The following is a 27,445-nucleotide window of genomic DNA, read 5'->3' as shown; positions in this document are numbered from 1 at the left end:
CGCATATTATGCTTGATTGTTCAGTCTTAGTAGTATGACTAGGTTACTATGACATTGACTTAGAAAGAAATTATAGGTTCATGATTGGAGATGGTCATTATTTGGAGACTCCGGTCTATAAATAATGATTGGGGTCTTTGGTGAACTTGTTGTGCGGGATCATATCATATTAATAAAAATCTTATTATATATTCTAGACTTAGATGATGACATCGGAATTTATGAAGTGTACGCATTCCACGGTAATATTTTATGGTAACTGGATTCATGCTATCATTCGAGACTGGATTTATTCCTAGCATCTTCTTCTACATCGAGTGAGATGAGGTTAGGATAACATATTTCTAGGTTTTTTAATTAATTTCTCGTAGATCCATCCGGTGGGGGATCTTTCACAGATATTGCCACAATGGACGCAATATCTGGGGAAGCGAGCAATCTTCTTATTTATGTTGTGCGTAAAACATGTTTTATCGTTTTTATTTAGTAGAACTGTGGAGCATGTTAGTAATTACTTGAATGTTATAATGGTATCCACTGAGACCCCTTTTGGGAAGATGTGCTCACTCGTTCACACTTTATTTCGCTTTTCAGAAAAGATGGCACGCTTGAAGATATTTGAGTCCGTAGTTCAAAATTTTAGCAAATTAAGAGCGTTTATGTATCTTTTATGTATATGTATTCTTTGTTTATGTGTTAAACAAAACACTAACGTATTGATGATCATTTGATATTTTTTCATCTATAAAGTATCAGAGTGTTTGGGAATTAATTTTGTTTTACTTCGTGTAATTATGTTCCTTAAGTTCGATGATCTAGATTATGTTACTTCCGGTTTAGGCTATAATCTTAATAGCTAAAGAGGTTTAATATTTAGGGCGTCACAAGCCACATTCCTTGAAATGGAATAGACACAACCCTTCTTAATTTGGATGTAACTAGCGTAATTTCTATTCAAGTTTCCAACAATTTAGTACCTTGGGGTTGTTAAAGATTATTAGTTGAATTGATTGTATATACTTGTAACTTGTGGATTAATATGATGTGCTTATATTAAATTCTTTGACCGTGTATATATGTTTTTCGATTGATACATAATTCTTTACAAGTAATGAAAATATATTTTCTATTTTTTTTAAAGAGCTTTTCAGAATCCTATTCATACCCTAAGAGTATCTCCAAATGGTAGGTCAAAAAAATCTTGCGTGGAGATCATTGTTATACCTTCAATTGTTGGGAATTTATACGTGTCCTAAAACTCATCTCCAATAATCAAGGTTGTACCATGTATTTTATATTTAGGTTAACATAAAGAAAATAAAATTTAGCCTGATTCTATATTAAATATTGATTATTTAAAATAAATTTATGACATGGAACTAGTTAGGAGTCATTCCGTAGGTGTAGTTAATACTTTCTTTAATACCTTCATATTTAATATTCCACTCCTCCTAGTTTACCGAACCTAATTATTAGAGATGCATTTATGTTAAATGGGAGTCTAAATCTTATAGATATCATTCAAAAAGATTATGTTCCCCCTCTATTGGAAATGCTCTAATGTGAACGGAATACTGTAGTTGCAGGTGTTGACTCTTAACCTTTCCTTTTTGATGGTACGACGCTCTATGCGTTGTATAGTATACTTGGATACTCGGGTTTGAAATGTATGATCGGCCATCATCTTAAGTAAGAAGCCGAGTGACTTAAAATATTCATTGTGACAAAGGTGATTCTTAATTTGCTTCTTAATCCAAAATATCTCCCGTATATATATATATATATATATATATATTTATGGTAAACAGTTAATCTTTTCATTAATGGAAATTCAATGTTACAATGAGTTTAAAATCGAAAATAAGAGAATACACAGTAACAAGAATATACCGTAAAAGTTCAATACCAAGAAATCCAGCAAGAAAAAAAGAAGGATTACCGGAGTAAAACAAAATACAAGTATAAAGAGGACCCCATTAAATTAGAGGAAGAATTGTTTTTCTCCGAATTAAATTTCAATTATTTATTTTGTTTTTCTTCTTCAGCGATGTGGTCCCCAAATTAGGAGTGATTTACTCAAATCTTTTAATAACTAGTAATGAAGCTTCGACAGAAAGACTATAGACGAAGATTCCGTCATTGAATAAGTTGATGATGAAGAATTCGTCACCAGAGAAAACAAAGATGAAGGTTTCTTCGCTGGAGAGCATCACTATTGATCTTAACCAAACCCAATAACCGCCCTTAATACAAAGATAAACCTCAAAAGAATATTATAAAACCATCGTAATAGTGTAGATAAGTAGAAAACATAATAAAAACAAAGCTATAATTATTGACTAACCTAGAAAGCTAGAAATAGTGAAGAAATCCAGAAATGCCTCATCAATTATTATTTTTTTCCATAAGGATCTATGACTCAAAATTTAAAATATGTTTCAGGGGTCAAAATCCAGAAGTGCTCCCACACAAATTGAACGAGAAATGCTAACTTTTGTATGTCCTGTTGTACTGATGTAACCGGGGACCGGGGTGTAGTTAACTTCTTAAGTTATTGGTCTATTTTACCCTAGCTGCCGTTTAGGGCATTATTATTGGTAGTTTTCTTTCTCCCTGTCCGTCTACTCCTCAGTTTTGTCCGCCGCCTCAAAAACAAAAACCACCACAGATCGATCAACTGATTAAGAAGATCATCGGAACAACAACATTGAGAAGATCGCAGCATAATTATATCTCTTCTCAAACGTAAAATCTTACCCCTCGTCTTCATTTTATTTTTAGTTTCTAAAATAATAGTTTACCAGATTCAATTAATTCGCTTTTCTTATTTCATCTACAGTGGAAGGATGAGGCTGGGTGGATCTCCAATACTTAGGGCACGGCAACATGAATTTTGAGTTGAATGAAAGGATGGCTGAAGCGTAAAATATTTTAATTTTTCTTTGAATGCTTTTTAAGAGATTCAATTAAGAATTGAGATAGATTAGGTAAAATGTGATGCTATAATACATGTTTGTTTATTTAAGTTTAATTGAACAATGAATTCTTCTTTTAAGTCAATCTAATTTAGGACTGATTGATCTTGATTTTCATTTTATGATGGAATAGAAGTTTGATTTACTGTTTAACTTATTGGGCTTATCCCACCTTTGTGAGTGGACAGCTGAGTGATTTTCTTGCATTACGTTGTCGGTTGATTTATGAATCCTGATGGTATGGTGTAACTTTAGAAGAAGTTAAATGTTTGATCGGCAAGTGCAGCTGTAAACTGAGTTTTACCTCTCATCATCATTAAATTTCTAGATATTATCCTATTGGAACTAATCATTTACACCAAAATTGGTGGCTTCAGTTTGTTAATTGTACATGTATTTTTTGGTTTACCCAATTTGGTGTGGTGGTGCAGAAATGCCATAGTTTATTGGAGTTCTTCAATATGTCATAGTTAGATAGTACGACATTTTTATTCTTTCCCACGGTTTGTTCAGCTTGACAGGAGCCTCAAACTTGGTGTTGGCGTGTATGTGGGGATCTTAGTCCAGGCAATGCAGCCTTTGTCAAGCTGGATTTCGAAGGACAAACTTTCTGTACTAGAGAAGAGGTAGATGTTAAACCTCTCTGGCACCAAACCTTCATCTTCAACATCAGTTCGTACCTTAGACTTCCGGACCCCTTTTATAGCTCGAAATAATCCTTCAAGAGCTGCTTCTAACATTCACTTTTAGCTCCATTCTGGCACTTCGAGACATTATGGTAACAATAGTTTTACTCCGCATTTTAATATATGTATTTATGCAGTAATGATGATAGTGATCTGTAATTCTGATTAGGTGTTATGCAATAATGATACTTTGTTAGAAGGGTCAAGAGTGTAAACATTACTGGCTTTTTATGGTTTAAACTTGATCACCTGAAGTTAAACTGGGCTGGTAACATTCTAGATTATGTCTGGTTTCAGGGTCTAATTGTGTATTCAAGCTTACATTAAGGTTAGTGATACTTTTAAGTTTAAGTAGTGATGAGCTGCCCTATGTAGTAGCTATTGAGTTGTCTCTTTATTCAGGATTAAAAAGCTAGAGAGACACATTGTAAGCATGACAAGGTCTCCTTTTAGGCATGAAAGAAAATTCTTGATTCTCCCTCATAAGATGTTCTTCTTGGTAATTCGATCAGTATATTTTGGAGTGTTTCTGTTTTTAGCAGATAAGGGATGATATGTATCATTCCTATGGTTAACTTATATGGATTTAGGAGTGGATAAACGTTGAACTTGAGAACGGATATAAGGGCTTTGAGTAGGATGATGATATCATATGGGGATCCACCTGCTTCATCACTTTGTTAACCCAGTTAGGGTTAAAGTAAAGAAATTCTGGTCTGATTTGGGAGTGACATGAATAGACACGGTTAACACCAAAAGCAACGCATTTTAGCCATCAAGGCTGAATTATATGAATTTGTTTAGGTTTCCTGCTATGTCTTTATTCTTTTTATCCATGTATAGTGACGAAGGCACTGCCAGAAGTCACCAACCTATTATTCACTTACTAGCTTTTCGCTTAATAAGGGTTGTTTCCTGCTGTTACTGGCCATGCATTGTATCTAGACCAATATATGTAGACTACGAGCTTTCTAAATATCTTGACTTTGTTTTGAATTTTTAGACATTGATTTGGGCACTAGCTTGTTGCTCGCCATTTGCTTACGTTTCTGGACCCTTGGGTCATGGCATCCTTCCCAACGGATTGTCCACCTCGAGGATCTAGGGTCTGTGGATGGTAGAAACATCACCATCTACATCAGACCACAAGTAACGTACTTTTGCTTATCAACCACGCTTGGAGCTATTTGTTTCGCACGAGTTTCTTGGGGTCTGATGATGATACTTATGTGCTCACTGTTCACATGCTCCAGATTCTCGAGATAGACAACCCAACGGGGTGAGATCTTAGAATTTAGACTCTAGAGCTCCCCACTTTATAAAACATTAATGAGCGGAAGCAACAAGTGAGTGCCCTATCATTTTCGAAAAATATGAGATTACTGTACTCCAATAACTAGTAATTGTGTGCCATATATAGTTAGTGATAATATTGATTCTGTCAAAAAGTGCGCTGAACTGATTTTGAAGAAATAGTTTGTTGTTCATCATGTACATAGATTTACTATTGTTGAATCATCCTTTGCATCAGCTTGAGATTGGCTGGTTAAAATGGTTATTCTGATAAGTGCATTGACTGAGATTTTGATCGCTGCAAATACCAAGTCGACCCGACTTGACACTGGACCTAATTTTTTGATCCAAAGGATAGGCAGATAATTCATTTATTTTTAGTGATGTTTCTGGTTTGCCAATCTGAAGTAAGCAGCTTAATCCATAGATTTCTGTGGTTATCCAATGTGGGAAAGTCTTTGTTCTAGTAGATTCAAAGAACTTTAATCAATTTCGAATCTACATTCTTTGTTTAGTTAATTAATCTTTCAATAATGCTATATGTCCCAACTCTCAATCGGGTTTTCTGCAACCCAACTTAGGTGGCGCCTATGTGGACGTGAATCTTTACTGATTCTTTTTTATTTCCTTTTTCTTTTTTTCTTTTTATAAAAGATACAAAATCCCACTGAATATCTGCAATATCTCATTTTTTCTAATTAAATCCGATAAAATCCTTTGATAGAGGGGAATACCGTAAAATGGGCGGGAATCAGTAATACTCAACTGTTAAATTTTCCAAATGCGTTCTAAACTTATAGTTGGGGATAAGAATATAAGATATTGTGCGGGTGTGGCAAGTATGGATAATAATAGTGGCTAGTGCTTCTAACACAAGATAGATACTTGCACTCTATACTTTCTCCGTAAAAAAATGACAGAGACATTTGAGAAAGGATGGAAACGAGATAGAAACGTTGTATGAGAGGATTAACTGATGATTTTTATCAAGCATTAGACAACAACAATGATAAAAATACTAAACAATCTACTCAAAACAATATTGAGTTCAAAATGTCATTCACCCTTCCAATAATTTATACTGCAGATCAGTGAAGCAAAAAAATGAAAATTGACTCTAGAGATAACATAACATGAACATAGTTAGCTATCATCAAGAATAAAGACAAAAACATAAAATTAATTGTTTTAGATTGGAGGTTACTACACATGGAACCTCATTCACGAAACCAAAATAATCCACTGGTTTGATCTTCTAGTCCAGGGAAACCATTGGGTTCTTGTTGCATTTGCTTGAAGTTAAGTAGGACACTTTGTGAGCTCATCATAATGCTCTCTTGTGTCTGGTTTATTGTGAGACTCTCTTGTATTTCTCCTAGGCCTGTTGAAATTACTTCGCCATTTGATCCCATGGACACTGCTAGGCTCTCATTGATGGGAGACTCCTCTACCATTTCTGGAGGAAATGATTGTATGGGATGATAAACCTACATACAACCAAAATCAAGAAAATAAATATCCATTATGAAAATGATCAACACTCTGTCACCAACATACAGTTCTGATCATGCCAAAAATTAAGTGACTAAAACCACCCCAGAGCTTCAGAATCCAAGTAATGATAAATGATTATACGAAGCTAAACAAGTTTGAAAATTCATATTTCTGACATCACTTTGCAGCCTTTTAGGTGCCAAAAAAATTGTACGTTTGGGCAGGGATTATGGCTATGCTTTCTTCATAGAACATTTTTTGGCTATATTCTTTCATCCTTCAATTTCTGATTTTTCATTTATATGTTATCAAAAACACAATTTTGTCTTACATAATACCAAGTAATTACCTCAACATCCTGAGCAGTGGTTACCTCATCATCTTGAGCATACTGATTTAGTTTGCTTCCTTTTCCAGGCTTCTTTGGAGTATGCTTACACGATTCCACTTTAGTGTTCCTTTCTCTAGATTTCTTTGGAGTAGTATTACTCGATTGAGCTCTAGAGTTCCTTTTTCTAGGTTTCTTTGGAGTACCAGCTGTAGTCTTGGACTGATTCGAGTTGTTTCTTTTTCTTGTTTTTTTGACAGGAACATCGACTTGAACATCCTACAAAAACATCCCCATGAGTTAACTTGTACGATAAGTAATTCAAGAAAGTAATTGAATGTTAAGTATTGTGAAAGTAGAATGTACCTGTGCATTTTCCTCGGACTGATCTCTTTTCTTTTTCTTATATATCTTTTTCCCCAGAATTTGGTTTTTAATCTCAACTTTTTTGGTCGACCTTTGGTTTGAGCTACATGTGGATCAAGTAATTTGTTGGAGCGCACAATAGCACTAGACCATTGCTGTTTAGGATCATTTAATTTTGTGGACATAGTATCCATCCACTCAATAACATGAGTACAACGTTCTTCGCTCGTGGATGCAAGATCTGCAATTTTCATAAAGGCTGAACACATTTTATCATACCTTTGTCGTTCAGGAGTTGCAGAACAAGCATTAAAATTTACTTTAACCTTTGTATGGCTCCGAGACACATCTTTCCTCCATCTCCTTAAAATATATATTTCTGGAAATTCATCAACATCATTTCGAATAAGGACAGCCAACGCGTGTCTGCAAAGGATTCCCCTGGATTCATACAAACAACAATTGCATTGTACAACACATTCATCTTTCTTATATGATATAGTAAAAATCATTCTCTTTTTTCCTTCCCCAACTACGATATCTTCTCGTATGCCATAAGTTGAGAGATTATCGTTTTCTTGGGAACTCATGAATATACAGTACATCATTCCTGTCAGTTCATCTTGAAACTCTTTGAATTTTGATGTGGTATATGGCTTTCGAACTTGTACTTCATACTCATAAGTAGTAACAATTGATAGCATTGAATTGTGCGATTTAAAATCAGACTGACTTTCTTTTTCCACTTTTTCATTTGTTGCTTGTTCATATTGATAAACAAATTGTTTCAACGTGGTTTTGGAAGTTACATAATCCTTAAAGAAAGCGTTAATGCTTTCACTTCTTTGAGTGGTTGACATCCCCGCCCAGAAATGGGATTTGACGAAACATGGCACCCAAAGATGTCTCTCATCATATAATGTAGTCAACCATTCATTCTCATGCAAGTTATATTCTTCAAGGAACACAGACAAGTCTCGTTCAAATTCTTCAAGATCTTGTGAATCGTAAACAACACTGAGCATATCGAGACTAATAGCCTCATACTTTTTGTAGCTTCTAAATTTTTCAGGTAACTTTTTCATCACATGCCAAAGGCACCAACGATGCTTGGTATTTGGAAACACAATCTCTATGGCATTTTGCATAGCTTTATCTTGATCTGTTATGATTCCTTCTGGAGCTTTTCCATGCATGCATGTAAGCCATGTTTCAAATAACCAAGAAAATGTATTCATTCGAAATCAGCCCACACCCAAATAAAATAGATTCACCATGATGGTTTACACAAACAAAAGGAGCAAAAGGCATAGCATACTTGTTTGTCAGATAAGTAGTGTCAAATGTGACAACTTCTCCAAATTCTTTGTATGCTTCTCTACTCCTTGGATCTGCCCAAAACATATTCTTTAAGCGACCCTCATCATCCAGGTCCATACTGTAGAAGAAATCAGAGTTCAAACTTTGCATCTTTGTAAAATATTTTTGAACTGCAAGAGCATCACCTTCCCCGAGTTGTAAATTTCGTGCTTTCTGAATATAATTCAAGGCGTCTTTTTTTAAAAATGAAAGATTTTCATGCCCGCCTTCTTCAACCACAAAAGAATTATAAATTTTACTTCCCTTGATTCATGCCTGGTCATTTACTTCAAGTCTTCTCTTCGCCGAATCACTTATATACCGGTGACAAGAAATAAAACGAGATTGGCTAGGGCTCAAAATTGTATGATTGTGAACAAGATTTATGCTATTAATTATCCATCGACCATCTATGTCTAAACTTGCTGATAGTTGAGCTTTGCAATCTGTTCTACTACTAGGTTGAGGTTTCAACGCATTTTTTCTTCTACTCACAGTCTTACCCGCCTTAGTACATGTAAATGTAGTCCATCTTAGAACCCCCTCATCATCTTTTCTGTTTGATCTTTTCTTTACCCCAAATCCTAATCGTTTGCTGTAATCCTTGTAAAAGTTGAACAGTTCTTCTCTATCGCCGAATGTCATACCAACAACTGGCGCCCCATGATTAACATCTTCGTCTTCTCTTCCTTCTATCTTATCATCGATAGCTTCTTCTTCCATGTCTTCCAAAAAAAAACACAAATCAGTAACATATCAACTTAAAAGATAAAAAAAGAAAGATTGCAATCAACATAGCCAAGTTAAAAATAAAACAACAAGATCTACATATATTGTTGTATCTACAATTCTACGTAGTATGATCAGGTTATGGTTCCTACTTCCTTGACAAAAAAAATCATACAAAAAGAGGACTACTAGTAAAACAATCATCAATCAGATTTGCACTAAGAGATCATCAATTTTGCTGATTTGGGTATGAAAATACTATAGATTATAGCCAGATTTTTTAAGTTAGATTCTTACCATCTAAATCTCTTCTTCAGCAAACTTACAATAGAGATTTCTTAGGGTTTGTTTAAAAGAAAAAGAAGCAATTGAGTATTACTGATTCCCGCCCATTTTACGGTATTCCCCTCTATCAAAGGACTTTATCGGATTTAATTAGTAAAAATGGGATATTGCAGATATTCAGTGGGATTTTGTATCTTTTATAAAAAGAAAAAAAAGAAAAAAGGAAATAAAAAAGAATCAGTAAAGATTCACGTCCACATAGACGCCACCTAAGTTGGGTTGCAGAAAACCCGATTGAGAGTTGGGACATATAGCATTATTGATTTTCACAGGACCAGGGGAGAGACATGGCATAGAAGACCCATTTTGCATTGGAGTTGGAATATTCTCCAGTCCCCCTAAAACCAATTTTTTTACTCTGCACTCTCCAGTATCCTTTTGAACTTGTCTACTATCAATATTTTGAGTAGAATATTTAGAAGATTCGGTACACAGCTGAGTTGGGCACTCTTCTTCATCATCACTTTCATCGAATTGATGAACTAACCTCCTCCTTGAGTGGACTTGAGCAACAGGAGTATCACAGTTGGGCCTGGGCATGCCACTTTTCCGTATATTCGTCTTTGTTACAAGAACATTTTTTTAGAATGATTTTTTAGGGACCATGGTGTTTTTGGGGACCATGGTCTTATTAGGCCACCTTCCATATGGTTATAAGGGGTGTCCTAGAACATTTAAATGACTAATCTATCCTTAACCTAATTTAATTTAAAACCAACACAATAACCACCTCTCTCTCTATATATATATAACCACCACCTCCTCTCACCACCACCTCCCACCACCGCCGATTACCACCACCACCACCAACCACCGATTACCACCACCACCAACCACCACCCACCACCAACCACCGATTACCACCACCGCCCACCACCGCCGATTACCACCACCACCACTATATATATAGCTTAATTTAAAACATTAACAAAGGTATTCTCACAAACCCATTACTTGTCATTCGTTTTTGGTTGAATAAATGAGAACTAATCATCAAAATGAGTTGAAAATGTAAGTTGCAGAGAGGTTTAATGGAGTTTTTTTGCAGTAAAAAGTTCGGTTATCACAAATTATTTTTTTCTTAACCTAATTCAAAGTTCGGTCGATTCGGAAAAAATACTTTTAACCGAACTCCTTGTATTAGAACAATACAAGTCCATAAGTTCGGTTCGTTCGCAAAATTATTAAGTTTTCTTTGTAACCAAACTCTACCTATAAACCCAGTTCGGTTGATTCCCAAAATATGTTGAAGTTTGCGAACCAACCGAACTTCTAACACTAGGTTACTTTTAACCTGAAGTTCGGTTGGGAACTTGGTTGCGTTGAAGTTTGCGAACTAACCGAACACACAAGATGTACTCAAATAAATTGTCAAGTTCAACGTTCGGTTACCTAGCATTTTATCCTAGGTAACCGAACATTGCACTGTACGACCAAAACCTCCATTAACGAGCGAGTTCGGTAACCTGCGTGTTTGGAAAACGTAACCGAACTACACTTTCAGGTGTGTTCGGTTACATGTTCTTGACATATGGTAACCGAACTACACTTTCAGGTGTGTTCGGTTACATGTTGTTGACATATGGTTAACCGAACTGGCCCAAATTTACATAAAAAATTTCATTTTTTTGAAAGTTTGGAGCAATTCAACCAACATTATCTAAGTTTGAAGCATACCTGGGTATCCAAATACCCTTTCTCCGGTTGTGATTGGTAAAATCCATCGTTTTTCATGTTTTCCTTCTTCATCTTCTCTAACTTTACTCTCTCAATAATTTTACTTCTTTAAAAAAAAAACTCATCTGATTTTTTAATCTCACTAATTATCTTTAACTTAATCATCTCACTAATCATTACACTAACTATTATTAACACTAGCTAATCATCATCCAAAATTAATCAGGAGGGTAATTTAGGTATTAATATAAATATCTAGATAAGGGGTGACCTAGATTTACTTCTAATGTCTTTACCCAAAATAAAACCATGGTCCCCAAAAAATCGTTCTTTTTTTAAGAATCAAAATTTTTTGATTTATCGAAGATTATATGTTGTCAAGGATATATCAAAGATTTTGAAGTACATGATCCTAATGCTTTGTTCGGTCGTGCTTTATCTTTTTATGCTTGTTGAGTTATCATTATTGCATGAATGAATGGATTTCTCAGAACATTAACTAGATATAAAAATTTGCTGCAGGCAGAGCAATTGGACATAATTGTTTTGTGCTTTTGTGGACCTCCTGATGGAATCAACTGGCCTGGTGTTTTCAAGTTCCGTTGATATAAAAATTTCAAGCTAATGTGGCTAATGGAGAGATATTCTAGGGAAGCTTTCAGGCAGTATGTAACATAGATTTATTTCTGTGAGTAGTACTTGATGCTTTTATTGAATAACTGAATGGTGCTCCTTCGAAATGTTATAACTAATCGTTCTTTATGCCCTTATATAGGCACCACGCCGTGGAGTTATTTTACAAAATGATGACTGTACCCATCTGAGGTACTAATTTACAATACCATATTCACTTTTCTGGATGTACATTTAGCGTTCGATATCTTTGGATACTAAGGTCATTACTTCTTTCATATATATATGGCTGGTGACCAAGAGAAGCCAAGTAGAAAGAAAGGCACAGGTGAAAGTCAGATCAACTGTAATTTGTACAGACCTCTGCTAAGTTGAGAAGCTTCACAACCAAACGGAGAGAGCACAGCTTGTCTGGGTCATTATATTGGTTATCTAGATACCAGTTAATCCTCCGGCTGAATATGGACATTCACCCCTTAGCGTCCAACTAATCCTTCACGAACCTATTCTAACTTTCCCGTTTAGCTCAATTCTGGCTCTTCAAGATATTACGATAACAATATTGAACTTTTACTCCGTACATGTTAATATAACTTTGTATACCATAATGATAGCTACCTGTAATTCTGATTGGTACTTATATGCAGAAACGACAAGATCTCTTTTCTAGGCATGAAAGAAAATACTTAACTTTCCCTCATAAGAAGTTCTCTCTGTTTCTTCTGTCTAATTCAATCATGATAACATTGTTAGTAACTATTTATACTGTTATGATGATGCTGTCTTGGTAGCAACTTTTTTCTCTTTTAGTTGAGTCATAAATATATCAGTAGAAAAGAAACTGCAAAAATATTGGCCAAATGCATGCTGCTGATGATACCATGGAATTTGCTCAAGGAGAGAGTTCTAAAATTGAAAAGAAACCGAAAAAAGTGAAAAAACACTTGAAAGTATACTCGGGCAGCCGACAAATGCAGAGTATCTCATTTACTTCATTGCCCTATCATTGTTAGTTATTGCACACATTTTCTTTGTGTCATCTTAACTTTGATTTGGTTATTCTTTCCAGGAGAGAAATGAATGGAGCAGCAGAAGCTATTGCCAAAAAAAAGAAAAGAGTTGCATGAGTGGGAAAGAACGTTACAAGAGTGTGAAAAAAAGACTTATAGCAGATGCCAGAGGGAGGAGGCAGAAAATAAGACGGACGGGAGCTTGAAACGGAAGCAAAAGGATGTCGATGAGATAACAAAGCTGGTTAAGAAACCTAAACCAGAATCCTCAAGATTGAAACAGAAAGAAGTGGATTTAGACATTAGGCTCGCAGAATTAGTTTGCAGAGAAAAAGTGAGTTCAATTACTGTTTATGTCCAAGTTTGTCTTAGCATCCGTAAGCGTATTTTGAAAATGGTTTCGTTGAATGCCATTATATTTGTTCAGGGAAACTGAAAGAACAAGTAGAGATTGAAGAGAAGGAACTGCTCGCTCTGGAAAACAAGCTAAATGTTCAAGAAAGAGCAAGTCATGCCTATCACAAATTAATGTCCTACAAGTTTTTAAGGTGTAGCTAGATTCAGATCTCAGCTCCCGGCTGGGACAACCTTTAGTTATTAGTACTGGATATCTTACCCCTGCCTGCAGTCTTTAATCTTACATCATGCTATTCAAAGGCTTAAAAATCAAAAATGGTTTTTACTACATTTTCACTGGTTTTGTCCATCCTTAATTTTGTTGATATAATGATTCTGTACGTGTAGTGCCGAGAGGTTCATATTGTTCCTCAAGGATTCACAGGATCGTGCATCAGAAACGAAAACTAAACATTCAACGGAAGCTAATGCACATAGAACACACAATACACAGATATTTACGTGGTTCGGCGATGGCCTACGTCCACGGGCAGCAGAAATTCACTTCATTCATATATCATAGAATACACATCTACATGACACCCAACACCCATTCTTCTTCTTCACATTCTCAACTCACCTTCAACTTTCTCCAAACTCTCCTAACCCTAAAGATATATCTTGCTAATGCAGAGATTACTTCTCTTTTTAGTGAGGAGATTTCTACAACCTAAGGGTTTAGACAAAACTAATGTAGATGATGTAGATTCCTATAACCTAAAGGTTATGCCTTTATTTATAATCTTACAATACTTCGATTAGGAAACCAAGCTTTACTCTAATTTGGGAAATCTAAACTAGCTAAGATAGAAACCCTTGCTTAGATAGAAGTCCAAACACATTTCTAAAAATCAGTCAAAACTGATTTAAGAAATCACACTGATGTTTCCTAAACTCTTTCCAATATCCAACAATTCTCCACCTTGGAAAGATTTCTAGGACAACTTCAACTTCACTATTCTCTGATTTCTCACCTTGGCATGAAATCTCGACATTCACCTCTAATGCCTTCAATCACCCGAAGGTCCCAATCATCCGTAGATGCTCCAATTCCACTAAAGTACCTCAATACTTCACTCACCCGTAGGTTTCAACCATCCGAAGATGTTTCACTTTCATAAAAGGACTTCAATACTTCACTCACCCGTATGTGCCAACCATCCGAAGATGTTTCACTTCCATAAAAGGACTCCATTTCTCCAATCATCTAATGATTCTTTCATACTTCAATCATCCTAAGATGTTGCACTGGTACAACTTCCAAAATTCTTGTGTAAGGTTCAAATGTATCAACTGACAGCAGCACATCGTATGGTGTTTCAAATCCCTTTTAAGGATGCAATGTGCTTCAACATGTGCTTCACAAATTCAATCCCATAACAGGGCTGCAACTGTGTCTAAAGATACCAATACACCAAAATGGTGTAACAAACTCAAAAGACATGATTAAGTCCAGGAAGGCCTTACCCGAATTCCACCATTTCTTTTGCTACTTTGCTAATTTCTCAGCAAATCCAATTATCTATGAGTTCTTGACGCGTCTTCAACTTCATAGATTTTCACATGCACATATTCTTCAAACTTGCAAGATTCAATTCTTTGCACATGTACTTGAACTTGTAGGATATAGTCTTTGACTTCAACTCACCACTTCACTTGTCAAATTTTAGCTCTTCCTCCATCCTACTTCTTCAAATTCCAACACTTCGTCTTTCAATGCGGAGCTCAATATTTCATCACATGCAAATGTATGGTGTACCCCCATACCTACGAAGTTTTCATCAAAGATGAAAAAAATTCATACCTTACAAAGTAAGTTCCCAAACATCTGGGTGAACATATTCCAATATTCCATATGTGGTGATATTCATGATATTTTCATATCTTCAGAAAACTAGAACTTTCTACTCCAACTCTAAGCTTGATTCTTTCACACAATGTTCACAAAATTCTAAACTGCGTGATTATACGTTCTTCAACTTCTTGCCTTAACTGCATGATTTAGTCTTCAAATGTATTGGCGCACTATCTAATACTTCTACTTCCATATTGAGCAATACAGATTTCCATTCTTCAATCCTTTCATCACTGCAAATGCATTGGAAAACTTCTTCAGTACTCCACCGTTTAAACAACTTTAAACCCCACAGAGTTAAATGGATCTAATGATTTCAGATTCTTATTCAAACTTCGATACACACATAACAACTTCAAACTTCTCGAGTTGGACCTAAATACTTCAAACTCCTAAAAGTCAGAAACCATTCCCTAGAGGATGCACATGATACACAAACATTCAAACACTCGAGAACTTCCACATATTCTTCATCAATATTAGATCTTCATGTTCCAACAATCACGTCTGAACTTGAAACTTCTTTCCTGTTTTCCAATGCTTTTTCCTATGACCAAAAGCAATTCAATTCAATTCACATACCGCATTCTTCAAATAGTTTGCGATTTCTTCGCTTAACTATATTCCTCACATGTAGTATTCTACCTTACAATTGTGAAGTGCTACAATGGTACCTTGTTCCTTGCAACCGAGTTTTCACCTCAAAAATAGAACATATCCATATAACTAATCTTTTTTTTCACCACGGTCTTGCACTTCTTCAACTTGATGACTTCAAAAGGTAAACACCTTAATTCTCCGCCAAATATCATCCAAAAATAAAGGTAACAAACCACCTAGCTCAACTTTTAAAAATAGTAAATCAAATAGGTGCCTTCAAACATCCGAGTGGATGATTCAAAATGTACCATATTTGTGGTGTTCAACGGTACGAAAAATTCTGCTCCTACATTGTTCTGTAAACAACAAAAATTCAATGCTCATAAGCTAACTCTACAAGTAAGTTTCAAACTCAACACACTCAAACAAACCCTTCTTCAATCATATGCTCAAGGTGCATATGCCAAAAATTGTGTCAACTTCATCTTCAACCGCTTTTCTTCAAAAACAGAACAAGAAACTACATCTCCACCACACACAATATCTCCATATAGGAAATCCAATTTACCGACTCTCTCCAATCGATCATTAACAATGCAATATGCTTATAGCCACCTGCTTCAACCACTTCTTCGTGAAAAACAAACTCTTCAACCATAATTTACCAACCCTCCACTAGTGCTCTCACAACACTAAGACATTCAAATGATTGATAATTATTATATGAAACCTACTAATAGGTTTCTGCAATCCTCGCTACACCATGCAACTGGGGAAAACTTGAGTTTAACTTTTTCTTCAATTCCTTCGACTATGTCAAGGACAACATGACCGAACTAATGAAAACCGGTAACATTCTCAATCGTTACCCTTGGTACTTTGAACAATTCTAAGGATCCTTCAAGTTTTGCATCTTACCCTATTCCAATGTACAAACCATTCAACTTGTACTTCAATCACAATACTCTTGTTTCCTTGCAACTTGGCTTGGAAAGCAAGCACATTCAAACGGAAAACCAACAAGGTATTCCCAAATAGTCCACAAAAGTATCAAACAAACAAGGTAAAGACCAAAAAATAACCAAACACCTTTATCAAACTAGTTAATAAGGTTATGGAATCAGTTACTGGAAGCTATGCAAAAAACATAGGGTTTATGCCTCGAGAAGTATACCAACGTCAAATCCTCCTTTCAAGTAGAGCTTCAACTTCAATACTGTATCAATCAACAATCAACGAATGTGAAACACTTCAAATACATTCGTTTATAAGCAACTGATACATCAAACGGTGCTTGTCAAATCAGAAAATCCACCTCTTACCCTTGATGCAATTCAAACGACCTAAAGATTCTTCATATGAGGCTATACAACGACTTTCTGAATTCCAACTTAACTCTGATCTTCAAACTGACACAACTTGATTTTGCATCATGCACATTTATGCATCTTCTTCTACGCTTATAATTCAATCTCCAAGTATGTCTTCTTTCACAAATCCACTACTAATTCACCACTTTTTCTGATGGAACGGCCGCAACCTTGCACCACAATTTCAAAACGGTACCAATCTTCACCATGGTTTTCATAACTGTTACGATTCTTCTACCACAAATTTTTAGTTAAAAACGTGAACTCGTCTTTGTGTTCTACTTCAAATTTGACATCTTCTTTGATATCTTCACATACCATTTCTGACTCAATTCAAACGAGCAAACCCTAGATTTTAAGAACCTAGACCTAAGCTGTGATACCGGTTTTTAGTGCTGAGAGGTTCATATTGTTCCTCGAGGCTTCACAGGATCAGGCATCAGAAACGAAAACTAAACATACAACGGAATCTAATGCACATAGAACACACAAGATACAGAGATTTACGTGGTTCGACAATGGCCTACATCCAAGGGCAGCAGAAATTCACTTCATTCATATATATTAGATAATATACATTTATATGACACCCAACACCCATTATTCTTCTTCACATTCTCAACTCACCTTCAACTTTCTCCCAACTCTCCTAACCTTAAAGCTATGAGAGGATCTACATATTGCTAATGGAGAGATTACTTCTCTTTTTAGTGAGGAGATTTATACAACCTAAGGGTTTAGAAAAGACTAGTGTAGATGATGTAGATTCCTATAACCTAAAGGTTATGCCTTTATTTATAGGCTTACAATACTTCGATTAGGAAACCAAGCTTTACTCTAATTTAGGAAATCTAAACTAGCTAAGATAGGAAACCCTTGATTATATAGAAGTCTAAACACAATTCTAAAAATCAATCAAGACTGATTTAAGAAATCACACTGATGCTTCCTAAACTCTTGCCAATATCCAACAGTACAATAACCCTTAATTGTAGGAGTAGTTCTGTTTTCAACCTTACGCATAGTTTATATCATAGTTATGATTTAAGTTACAACGATTTAGGAGCTGAGATTCTAACAAGCTGTGTTCGGTATGATGCAGATTTCTAACGCATCATTTGTGGCTTGTTTCCATTTCTATATTTATGAATCACCTGGTGTTGTCGAAACCTCTTCAAGCCCGACATAATTTTGTTGATCAATGGTATGGTGTATAATGTTGATTGTGTTATGCCTTTGAAAATATTCACTAGCTTCTGCGAATCAGATTATAAGATGAATCTTGAGTATACGATGTCCTTTGTTGTTGCCAATGCCAGATACATTGCTTTCATTTCGCCATGAAGGAAGTTGTGTCTGTGATCCCTAATGGTTTTGCTCTAGTATATTTGGAAGTGGAAGATGGATACAGTTGATTCTCAGTGTTGCTGACTGTAAGAGTGTAGAGATGATGGCCTAATAATTTCAGTTCGTGCTGGTACTGTCTATTAAGGTATGAACCAGTTGTCAGGGGTTGGCCAGTGGAGGTGGAGGCAGTGGTTGGAGGTTGGGTAGCCAGTTAGTTGGTGTCCCAAATGCTAGTTGTTTGACCATCTCCTATTTCAAGAAAACACCTCTTGGATGTAGTCATTTCCTTCTCTAGTATTTGAAGATGTTGTGCATGTGATTTGCAGGATTTCACACAAATACACAACCAGCATTAGAGAAATCACAACCTTTTTTGTATATTTTTCTTTTCTCGAGGAAAAAGATTATTTGAAATCAAGAAGGCAAAAATACAATTGTATGAAACACCCATATACAATTTCAGTTTAATCTGGCTATCTGATGTAGGATATCTAGCTACTCGAGTCACCCATGACATGAGTCAAACCTCTTCCCTTTTTCTAGTTTCTTTCTTAATTTAGGATTTCCCTATTCTAGTTCTTGTTGGTTTCCTATTTTAGTTTGATTTTCCTTTTTTTAGTTATAATACTTTTAGGAAATAGTGAAGCCTATATAAGAAGGCCTAGTATTGTAAAATTCCACGCATACAATATTTTTATTTTATTTGAGTTATCAAAGATATTATATTAAATTAGTGATTGTTCTCTAGTTTTTTCTATTGTATTTGTGAATCTATTGGTTTAACACCAGTTTTCGTTATCTATTTTTGATCCAAGTTATGCGCTTACGCTGCGCTAAGTGGTACCAAAGTCTCGATTGAGAACCTCCACTAACATGGGTGATAAAGACCATTTTGAAGAAAGACCTACAAACCGAGACGCAAGCATTGTAAGTCAATCTAAAAAGGATTTGAATACAGAGAATTTCATAGAAAGGTATTCTACTAAGTTCATTGGGAAAAAAAAAAGAAGATAAATGGAGAATTACCTAATACCCGACCTGAAACCGTCCACCTCCATTAACTACTTCAACATATTCTACCTGTTCAACTTACACAATCCCATAATTTGATTTATCTGAATATTTTAACTCATATTCTACTCCCTGAACTTGCACAAAACTTATCAAAAATAACAAAAAACTCGTATCCTCCACGACAACGCCATCAAAGAAACACGATAAATCCACAAACTTATTGTCTCAGGGCTAATATAACCCCGTTCAATGGACTCATACTCATCAAAGACTCCGTAGATAGATTGGTTTGGTACGATTAATTGTTTCTTGCGTATATGCACATACCAGAAGATCAACAAGTAAAACTTGTTTCTTTCAAGCTTACAGGACCATCCTCCTCATGGTGGGATCATCTTCAACCAGAACGAGCCAACCAGAAACTGCGAATAGTTCAATCTTGGCCATCCATGAACAACTGTTGAAGAGAGATTTCTGCCTCCGGACTACATGTAAACCTCGTTCATCTGTTTTCAAAACTCTCGCAAAGGTAACCGCTCCGTACAAGAACATGTGACTGAATTTTCTCATTTGTTGTCTTGGAATGACCTGAATGAGACTGTTTGATCAAATAATAGTTTGTTTCATCAATGATCTTGGTTGGAGTATTCATGAAAGGTTAGTTACTCAACAATACTCCCCTCTTCATGTTTTCATTAATAATGCTCTTAAGATTGAATATTTTATGCTTTCTCCAAAACCATGCCCAAAATCCTCATTCTCTAACCCTAGAAAACATTTGTTTCAAATTTTTCTACAAGGAAACAACCTTCTTCATTCTAACCACGTACTTGTCCTACTCCCACTACTACTCAACCATCATATTCCCAAACCTTACCTTCCACGAAGACTCCACAACCTCCACCCCAACATAGTAATCCCCAACCGCTAGATTAAAACCTGAAAACCCTTATGCATATACCCAACTGAAACAAAGTGCTATAAGCGTAAGATATTAGGACACACACCATATCAATGTAGGAATGGGCGTACATTGATACTAGGACACCCTATAAGTGTAAGATACAAAGTCCTCTTCCTAATGCGTATGAGGAAGAAACTAAAAAAGTTATTGGAAAATCGAAGGTATACATAGAGATGAAGGAGTATGCCACAAGTGGGATTTTGATTTTTGAATGAAAGTGGGTTAGTTTTCAATGTCCATCACTAATGCAAGCATTATCATTCAGACCCGATGGTCCTCCATCTTGGTGAAAACAATACTTGACTTGAAAAGGGAAATATATTAGAAAAAAATGTTGAAGCTATTCATGATAAGTTTGAGTACTAAGATACCGAACGATGGTGAAAAATGTAAATCACATTATTATTTTTAATTTTTGATAACTGATCTAAACAAAATCTTCAATTTTTTATAATATAACCAACAAATTATCAAAATAAAATCGAAACTAAATAAAAACGAAACTGAAATTAAAGAAGAGAACATACATAACTGCATAAAATAAAACTAAAAATTCACTCTATATATTGGAAAATAAAAAAACCTAAAAAAGTCTAAAAAAACCTATTACACAAGGTCATAACCAGAAGCTTAGACAAATTTGTTTGTGCAAATACATTGAAGATTTAAAGACACGAATATTTCTTATTGATTTCTATCTTTGTGATTTACTTCATGCACACACTTGATCGATGGGATCGGACTTATCTTTTTTTATCTTGATAGATATCTTATAGCTAGTCGTATTGACCAGCGATCTATCATTTGGTGGTGGTTCTCTTCAAGATCCGAATCTGATAGGTTGTGCACCTAGATATTATCTTAATAATCTAGATAACGGTTCATCTAAACCGAATAAAAGATTTTATATTATTTAGACGGCATAACCTTTGTTTTAACTCAACATATATCTCTGATTTAACCCTTGATAGTTAGATATATTGTCGAATATATATTAATACTTTACTCTTTCAGAGTAATATCCAAAGGAGTTGAGTGCTTGAAGTCTTCACAGTGGGAGAAGCGACTTGAGATAGTGAACTCTATCTTAGGATTCACGTTCGTTGGCCATATTGGTAGTAGGCAAAGGGATATTGAAGGAACTAGGTGATGTGTACGGAGTTAGTTCACTTGCCCTCAACTAAACGAAGTTGATTATAGTCTTTGTATGGCATCTTAATCCTGAGATTATTCAAAAATGGACTAGGTCTCGAGGTTTTTCTGCATTTGCAGGTTGCTCGTAAACAAAATCTGTGTCATGCTTTTACTTTACTTTCGATATTATAATTATTATTTTAGTTACAATAAATTAATTGCACTTATGCGTTAATAAAACACTTGGGTTTGATCCCTATGGTTAGGCTTAATTTCGACAACTGTTTTATATACCAAGTTTACATCTTGTGGTGTTATCTTCTTCACAGTCTATGTTTAAGTTAAATCATGCAAGGTGTGTGCGTCATATATGTCTTGATATAGAAATGATTATGGCGTACTTGGTACCCTCTTCATTTCAAAATTGAGATCTCCCTATTTGTACATGACTAAGTTATCTCTTGTAATGATATGTTCAGAGAGATATATTCTTTAAAGCTAAGTTGGCCAAGATAAAGAATTTTTTTTTTTATTTGTTAACATGACTAGGATGAGTCACGTGAAAAGGAATGTAATGCCTCAGAGATTGCATGTAGAGTGTGAGAGGAGATGAGATTGGTATCCACCTCTTCTTGTACGGTCACAAAAGTGACATGGAGTTATTTCCCATGGGTCTCTTTGTTGAGCATGAGGATCTCAAAGGGAGTTATCCATATTTTTTTTGGGTAAACATGCACAGTTTAGGATCATTTTACTAGTCGTGAATGTGTTTGAGATGCTGGAAAATAGGCTTGTCCCCTAGGTGAGGTTTGTGCCTGAGTCCTTTTCTTGTAAAAGATTCTTTAGACGAGATGGTCTAGCATGGATCAGCATGGGCCAGTTAATGTTTAATCATGAGATTGAGCCTCTTCAAAGTCAGATGAGACATGCTTGAGACAAAGAGGGGCGCTTTCATCCCTAATAAGCGATACTTAGGCTCATGTTATCTTAATTAATAAAGTATTGTTACGCAATTATATTACAAGAACTGATAGTTCCCTTTTCATGCCTTTCATTTCATTTTAGTGGGTGAGTTTGACAATGGTCCAATCCATCTGGACCTTAGCTTCTCAGGAAATGATCGAAGAAGAGTATTAAATAAATGAAATTTTTGTCCCACTAATCCACCAATTAATTCAAACCTAGTTACTAGCTCATCCGATGAAGCCGATTCTGATTGTAACACTGATATTGGACCAAAATGAATTCCCCATATTAATTCGTATCTTAGATAAATCTTTCTAATTAATGCTAAAGGATTATGACAATATTTTTCCTATTAATTATGTTTAACAATGTTTTAAATGGGGGCCTCACACTATTACAAAGGTACATCTAGTATTTACCTCAATGAAGAAAAAGAAAAATACATCATACATTTTGTTTGCAATGGCCACTCATGATTTCAGGTGTTTGTGTCTTATTTTCCTTTTTCTCACAACTCTATTTTCCATCACCCAAGGTACTTCTCTGTAAACTGAACGAAAAATGATATCGAAATATATATTATGATTGTTGTCATTGTCAAAAGTAGATAATGATTATCATCTTTTTTTCCTCTTGTATAGCAAGCAGAGACATTTCGGAGTTAGAAGAAATCATTGATTCAGGGAGCAACAATGTTCATATTTCAGGATGTCGCCCAAGAAAATGTGAAAATATAGGAAAATGTTGGTGCTGAATTTACACAAAAGACATGTATGAAGGATGTGCCAAGGAAAAGGATGCGTGTGTACCCAGATGCCATGAACCACCACAAAAAAGCTTAATTAATACTAAGAATTAACAAGAATATAAAAGATTAATTATAGTAAAGTATCATTTCTTCCCCATCCGTATTAATTTTATAGAATGAAATACAATTCAATGTTATCAATAAAAGGGTAAATGTCCATGAGAAGCTGTAATAATTCCATTTTTGAATAAACAAAGTCTGTTATGCCCGTGCAGTTGCATTATATAAAGTTTTAACTGAAAATATACCATTACCACCTAATTCCATCAAATCCCAGTTATTTGGTTGCCTTTAATGTGATGTATTTTTATATAAAAAATATATCGCATTAAAATGATTGTTGTGATAAATTTTACATTTGAATGTGTACAAATTTATATATGTCTTGTCATTGTAATTAAATAATGCTTTTTATTTTTTGAGTTTATGAATTGGAATCACAAATTTACTTTTACTTTAATATATTTAAAATTTGAATTGTTGTTTTTTCATCTTTTTCTGAGTAGTATTCTAATAGACAAAAAAAATACGAAAAAATAAACAAGCTCTAATTTATTTTCTCCCTGGGTCTCATATATGTTAAGGACGGCTCTGCGTCGTTTCCCCCCCCCCCTCCTTCTTATGTGTGGATAACTTTCTTAACTACAGTGTGTTTGATGATCGAATGATGGAAAAGAGGTTACCGGAACGCTACTTAGTCATCTGCATCGTCCGCTATCGTCATGAAAACAAGTGCAGAGCACGAAAAGACCATTTGCGTCATCCTCATTATGAGCTTGATGGTGCCTTGGAGTTGGATGCTCAAGGATATACAATATCGGGTACCCGCTTCTTCATCCAGGAATAATGAAAATGAGCATTATTATTGATGTCGTTAAGAGTTACTCTGGGCCTAATTTATTTTTCTGCACTTATGTTGATGTCGTTGGAGACAGAGTTTATCATGTTCGAGTCCAGGTTTCGTTTCTCATTTTTTCTTGATGAATATCCTCATGGATTGATGTATCTAATATTGACTTCATTTTGTATGCAGTTATTTGTTCATATATATATATATATATATATATATATCTTTTTGAAGTTGTTTATATAAAGCCCAAGTAAATTTTAAAAAGTAGGAAATACCATATGGTCCTAGAAATAATATATTAGAGATATTTTGTTCCAATTGACCTAGTCAACTGCCTGTTTGGTCCATTTTTAAAATATATATTATTATTTGGTCCTAGAAATTATGGTTTGGTCCTAGGGTGACATCATGGATGATGTAATTGTCATCATGTAGTGGCAGAAATACCCTTTTGGGACCATTACATCATCCATGACGTCACCCTATGACATATATACTCAATTATCAAGAGAGAAGAAATTATTTTCATATTTACTTTCTCTCACCTCCATATTTTCAGAACTAGTTTTTCTCTCTCTATTTTTTCTTCTGCTGCTGCATAATAAAGATCTGTGTGAGTTCTAGGGTTTTGATTTTGCAAAGATGAACAAGACGACGATTTGCGACGGAGATTTTTTGTTTTTCTTCTGTGTTTGATGCTGCTGCGGTTGAAGATGATGATGAACACGATGAAGATGATGAAGACGACGATAGATTTATGTTTTTCTTCATCCTTGCTGGTTCTAAGGTGAAAGTCTATTTATTTATTTTTCTGGATTTGTTTTTGATTTCTTCCGGCTGCTGTAACAATGGCGTCTCCATGAGCAACTCATGTTGCTGCTGCTGCTCGTGTTGAAGATGAAGATGAAGATGATGAACTTTATTGTTGTTTATGATGAAGATGGACACTATTGTTGTTTAAGATGAAAATGATGAACTCATGTTGAAGATGAAGATGAAAATGAACTTTGATTTTTATGGATTCTTTTTTTTTGTGTTTTCATGTAAAGAATGAACTCGTGTTGAAGATGAACTCTGATTATTTTTTCCTGTGTTCATGTAAAGAATGAACTCTGTTTTTTTTTTGTTCATGTAAAGAATGCACTCAATTCAAGGTTTGAATTAGTTAGTTTTTGATAGGTGTTCATTTTGTGGAATGAACTCTGTATTCTTGTAGGTTCAATCATGTGTTCATTTGAAGAATGAACTATGCTTTCATATATGTTTTATCAGGTGTTCATTTGAAGAATAAACTCTGTTCCCACCAAGATTATATAGGTTGTATCAGGTGTTCATTTGAAGAAAGAACTCTGTTTTTGTCATAATGATGAATTTTTGTGTTATGTTTCATTTTACAAAATGAACTCTGTTTTCATATGTTATTTACTTTGGATATCTTCGGTGTTCATTTGAAAAATGAACTCTGGAGTTCATCAAACAGAATGAACTGCTACAAAAAAATAAGTAAATATTTTTTTTTTAGGTTTTATTAGGTGTTCATTTGAAGGATTAAACTTCAGAATTCATCAGACAGAATGAACAACTACAAAAAATAAGTAGGAATTAACACTAAAGAGTACCTTGGTTCATTTAATATCTTTAAATAATTATGGACCAAATGGAAAAGGTGATTTCTAAAAGGACTAAACAGACTTGGGACCACCTAAAAAAGGACCAAACGATATGTTCCCCTTTTAAAAATTCATTTTTCGCTAGTCTTATGTATACATATCTAACACACTTTATATTAAATCACCAGAACAACTATTTTCATCAAAAATTAGATGTACACTCAAATGAACTCCATCTTATAACTCTTTATTATTTTTATTAATAACACATCTACACACAACAAATTACATGGTGATTTATTTTGAAAATTTTAAAATGTGAAATAGAGTTTTATGTTTTTTTAAATCTTTTATTGCAACTAATCTAAGTTGTAGAACCATGTAACAACCTAAACATAGGAATCACATGGTACGAAATCCTAACTTAGCTACTTATGCAATTCTTCTTCCAAATGGACCAAAACCACACAATAATAATTACGTCATCAATAATATTAAATAATTAATAATCATAGTATTTGATTAAATAGTATTGTAATATTTTCAAGTAAAAACAATAATAATATTAGTATTTCGGAATTATAATTTACGTTACTAAAATTTAAAGATTATTAAGTTATAATATAATTTCATTTGGAATTAAAATTAGATTTCATTAAAATAAATAAATGGTTAAATATTTAAGCAATATAGAAAGATAAAATTCGACTATATTTCAACAAGATTTCTTATTTGAGTCTTTATAGTTTCAAATTCATCTTAGAAGGATTTGAATTTCGTACCTTTGTAAGTATGAGTGATACTTATGTACATATATACAGAGAGACGACTTTTTCTATAAGGTTTAGAGTCCTGACAAGGTGTCAAAATTTATTATCATTAAATATGGGAAAAAAGAGTGTGTATTTTGCTTAATTGTTCGACCTTATTAATGAGAATAAGTTATTCTAACCTTACTGTTAGAGCACCGCTCGGTCAAACTCGCATGCGTTGCTATCTCAAGCATGTTTGTCAATGTTAGTGATCAAAACTATAAGTCTTGATTTCTAGTCTCTTATAGCTAAGTCTCGGACTAGGATGGTAAGTGTAGTTGACCTCAAGGACTTCATGGAAGAAGGTATGTGGATACTTGAACTTATCTGTCACTCAAAAGTCTATATATTCTATCTCCTACTCTTTGAGAAAAAAGTCGTATGCTATATATAGACTAGATTATACACATTTGGTATTTCGAGCCGAGTATACCTCGCCTATCTATATCTCGAAATATGTGTTGGTAAGTTCTTCAATTCAACCAAGTTTATCTTTACCTAGTGGCGAAAGTCATGAGTGTTTCAATCACTTTGGAAATTGCTTTGACGAGAAATGGTGTAACAACTATATAACGTCCTCTAAGAAAGTATCAATGATTAGAATGAGAGTTTAGATTACACAACCAATGGATTCCTTGAACCGAAGTTTTCGAACTTTGTTGATCAAAAGAACCGGAACTATGGCAAGTGCCAAGTCCGCGAACTGCCGAGGTTCTCAAACCCGAGAATTTTTGCTGGAGTTGACAAACTACTTGCGTGAGATAAGTCCGCGAACCCAGTCCGCGAACCGGCGAAGTTCTCATCTCGAGAATTTCCGCTGGAGT

At 34.7% G+C, this 27,445-nt stretch overlaps 1 protein-coding gene and 2 long non-coding RNA genes across 3 annotated transcripts; 2 read left to right on the top strand and 1 right to left on the bottom strand.

Annotated features, from left to right (window-relative positions):
- Nucleotides 1–2,588: 2,588 nt before the first annotated feature.
- On the top strand, nucleotides 2,589–3,792 carry LOC113293643. The gene is made up of 3 exons (XR_003332421.1): nucleotides 2,589–2,745; nucleotides 2,840–2,987; nucleotides 3,489–3,792. It is a non-coding gene; the product is annotated as an uncharacterized LOC113293643 (long non-coding RNA).
- A 2,379-nt stretch (nucleotides 3,793–6,171) lies between these two features.
- On the bottom strand, nucleotides 6,172–8,338 carry LOC113296375 (protein FAR-RED IMPAIRED RESPONSE 1-like). Its single transcript, XM_026544683.1, has 3 exons — nucleotides 7,250–8,338; nucleotides 6,798–7,055; nucleotides 6,172–6,441 (listed from the first exon to the last, which is right to left on the bottom strand). The coding sequence occupies exons 1-3, from the start codon at nucleotides 8,336–8,338 to the stop codon at nucleotides 6,172–6,174; spliced, it is 1,617 nt and encodes a 538-aa protein (XP_026400468.1).
- A 14,627-nt stretch (nucleotides 8,339–22,965) lies between these two features.
- Nucleotides 22,966–23,557, top strand: LOC113293725. Its single transcript, XR_003332506.1, has 2 exons — nucleotides 22,966–23,076; nucleotides 23,183–23,557. It is a non-coding gene; the product is annotated as an uncharacterized LOC113293725 (long non-coding RNA).
- Nucleotides 23,558–27,445: the final 3,888 nt, after the last annotated feature.

The sequence above is a fragment of the Papaver somniferum genome, chromosome 7 (assembly GCF_003573695.1).
Source record: "Papaver somniferum cultivar HN1 chromosome 7, ASM357369v1, whole genome shotgun sequence".
Classification (NCBI taxonomy): Eukaryota; Viridiplantae; Streptophyta; class Magnoliopsida; order Ranunculales; family Papaveraceae; genus Papaver; species Papaver somniferum.
This window is presented reverse-complemented; position numbering and strand designations above follow the sequence as displayed.

Coding starts and splice junctions, on each gene's coding strand:
- LOC113296375 (XM_026544683.1), bottom strand. CDS start 8,338: ATGCATGGAAAAGCTCCAGAAGGAATCATAACAGATCAAGATAAAGCT. Junction 7,056..7,249: donor ACAAATTACTTGATCCACAT/GTAGCTCAAACC, acceptor ATGTTTTTGTAG/GATGTTCAAGTCGATGTTCC. Junction 6,442..6,797: donor CCACTGCTCAGGATGTTGAG/GTAATTACTTGG, acceptor GGTTGTATGTAG/GTTTATCATCCCATACAATC.